Here is a 2,500-nt window from a genome sequence, read left to right as displayed (position 1 = left end):
TAAGATTTAATCATTTATAGAGGAAATAGGGATTGGGGTAGGGGTGGGGGGGGGGGGGGGGAGAGGGTAGATATGGCTCTCCTGTTGCCGTGGTAACAGGAGATTATGAGACTTTCTAACCAATAAAGCGAGAAAACACAACACTCCGGTTAGACAATGGTAACAAACCGATCACGATCTCAAAATCATCTCAGTACAGTTTCCTTCTCTATACTTCGGCTACTCTGGGAAGTATTTTGTCTTACCTGATCAGCTCTTGTGACTTTTTTGTTTTCAATTATGTCACACCCTGCGTACGTTGCGAATATCACCATTCCGTCAAAAGCACATATGGCTATCACAATGATTAAAAATGGAATATTCAGCCACAATGCCCTAAAAAAATGAACATTACAAAATCATCGTTAGACCTTTTTTTACAGTTGGTTAGTTGGGATTCGCAACCGAGTTGTTGTTCTTGTTGCTGCTGTTTTCTAGCTGTTCCCGTCGTTTCGTTGGTTGAGTTTCATTGGCCCTTGTTTTCCAGTCACGTTTTGTAATCCACGATGAGGAGTAAATAAGAGAAAGGCCAGAGCAAAAATTTTCATTTGGAATTTTGGAACGGAGAGGGAGAAATGCCAATCGTCTTCCGTTGCTTTGTTTCAAGGGACAATGAAACAAATCATAGGGCACACGAAGCATAATTGGCCTGAATATACTCGGTTTTCCATGTTGACTGTTACTTTAAATGCAATCATGATAATTTTCGCACCTTTTTGCATCCCGAAGAGTCTTGATGGCGAGATACCGCTGAACAAAGTACTGGGCTGTACCCCAGAGAGGAAGTAAGGTCATTCCCAAGCCAAATGAAAGCGACCAGAAGGTGTCGCGAACCCTGGGGTCAGGATCAAAACTAGAAAGAAAAAAAAAACAAATATAAAATAGCTTTCTCGTGGGGCTGTTTTTCTTTTTCTTTTAACGGAAAATCTGAACAAAACCAAAAGCAGTAAGATATACAAAGAGGGATAAGTCCACTAATTCTCAATCCAAGATGAAACGCCAGTCACATCTCCTTACTTAAAAAAGTTGAGTCGGTCATATTTTTCATTGATCTCCCACACTTTCTTCACCCCTCCTACTTGGTATGTTCCAGACACGGCCACAGCAATGAGACCCGCGATCATAACAATTGACTGGAACACATCTGTCCACACCACTGCTTTGAGTCCTCCCTGTTGACGACCAACCATCATTAAAAAAATAATCATTTCATAGGAAAACCACAGGTAACCCAGGCTCACTGTGTGCGTCACGTAGGTATTAAAATATAGAGAACATATGAGGCGAAGTTTAGGTCTGAAAATTTGCTAGAAAATGCTAATAAAAATCGATAAAACTTACCATGTGGTGAGCTGTTGTTGTCTTTAATACGTACACGAAGTTTCGGGGAAAATGGTCCCCGTTCACCTTCCTTCATAATATAGTGACAAGGTAGGAGACGGAAGCCAGCGTCGCGACTCCGATCGACCCAAAACAAGCACGATTTTTTCCGCGAAAATCAAATCCAGTCGCTAAATAAACACGCCAGGTTCGTGGAATAGGAATTTCTCTAAACCATGAATCCACTGAAGCATCTCCAGGTAGCAACGCGGAGCCACCAGAGTCCGTAAAACTTGTAAGTTAACCTGCTAAAATGGCGGCCAGAAAGCGTGGTACTCACGAAGTGCCCAATTCAAAATGGCACTGAACTCTGGACGCCTGGTGACGAGTATAATAAGTTTTGGAGGGAGGGGAGTCCCAAACAAAACTCACTGAGCAATTTGGGACTCCCCTCCCTCGAGGGAGACTTATTATACTCGTCACCAGGCGTCCAGAGTTCAGTGACATTTTGAATTGGGCACTTCGTGAGTACCACGCTTTCTGGCCGCCATTTTAGCAGGTTAACTTACAAGTTTTACGGAGTCTGGTGGCTCCGCGTTGCTACCTGGAGATGCTTCAGTGGATTCATGGTTTAGAGAAATTCCTATTCCACGAACCTGGCGTGTTTATTTAGCGACTGGATTTGATTTTCGCGGAAAAAATCGTGCTTGTTTTGGGTCGATCGGAATCCCGACGCTGGCTTCCGTCTCCTACCTTGTCACTATATTATGAAGGAAGGTGAACGGGGACCATTTTCCCCGAAACGTCGTGTACGTATTAAAGACAACAACAGCTCACCACATGATAAGTTTTATCGATTTTTATTACCATTTTCTAGCAAATTTTCAGACCTAAACTTCGCCTCATATGTTCTCTATATTTTAATACCTACGTGACGCACACAGTGAGCCTGGGTTACCTGTGGTGCTAACGTCCTCCACAGAACCTTGAATTTGATCATTTCACGTCGTCATTTAGGAGATGACGGCAAAGAAATGTACCAAAATGTAAAACGCACGTGCAGAGCGTGCAGAGCCCTTGTTTTTGCTCACTAAACCTATTGTTTTGTAGCGTCGTCGTTGCCGTCGGCGTCGTCGTTTCG

General features: G+C 43.3%; 1 protein-coding gene across 4 annotated transcripts in view; it reads right to left on the bottom strand.

The window, feature by feature from the left end:
- Window positions 1–2,500, bottom strand: part of LOC138059473 (sodium-coupled monocarboxylate transporter 1-like) — a 28,436-nt gene that overhangs the window by 13,896 nt on the left and 12,040 nt on the right. For all 4 annotated transcript variants that reach the window (XM_068905100.1, XM_068905099.1, XM_068905098.1 and 1 more), the window contains 3 exons: window positions 1,057–1,211; window positions 752–892; window positions 246–375 (listed from right to left, as the gene is read on the bottom strand). In XM_068905100.1, coding sequence (XP_068761201.1) covers window positions 246–375; window positions 752–892; window positions 1,057–1,211 — 426 coding nt within the window. The remainder of the gene's footprint in view (window positions 1–245; window positions 376–751; window positions 893–1,056; window positions 1,212–2,500) is intronic.

Source organism: Montipora capricornis, chromosome 8 (assembly GCF_036669925.1).
Source record: "Montipora capricornis isolate CH-2021 chromosome 8, ASM3666992v2, whole genome shotgun sequence".
In the NCBI taxonomy this organism is placed as follows: Eukaryota; Metazoa; Cnidaria; class Anthozoa; order Scleractinia; family Acroporidae; genus Montipora; species Montipora capricornis.
Note: the sequence above shows the minus strand (reverse complement) of the source record. Positions and strands in the feature narration are given on the sequence as shown.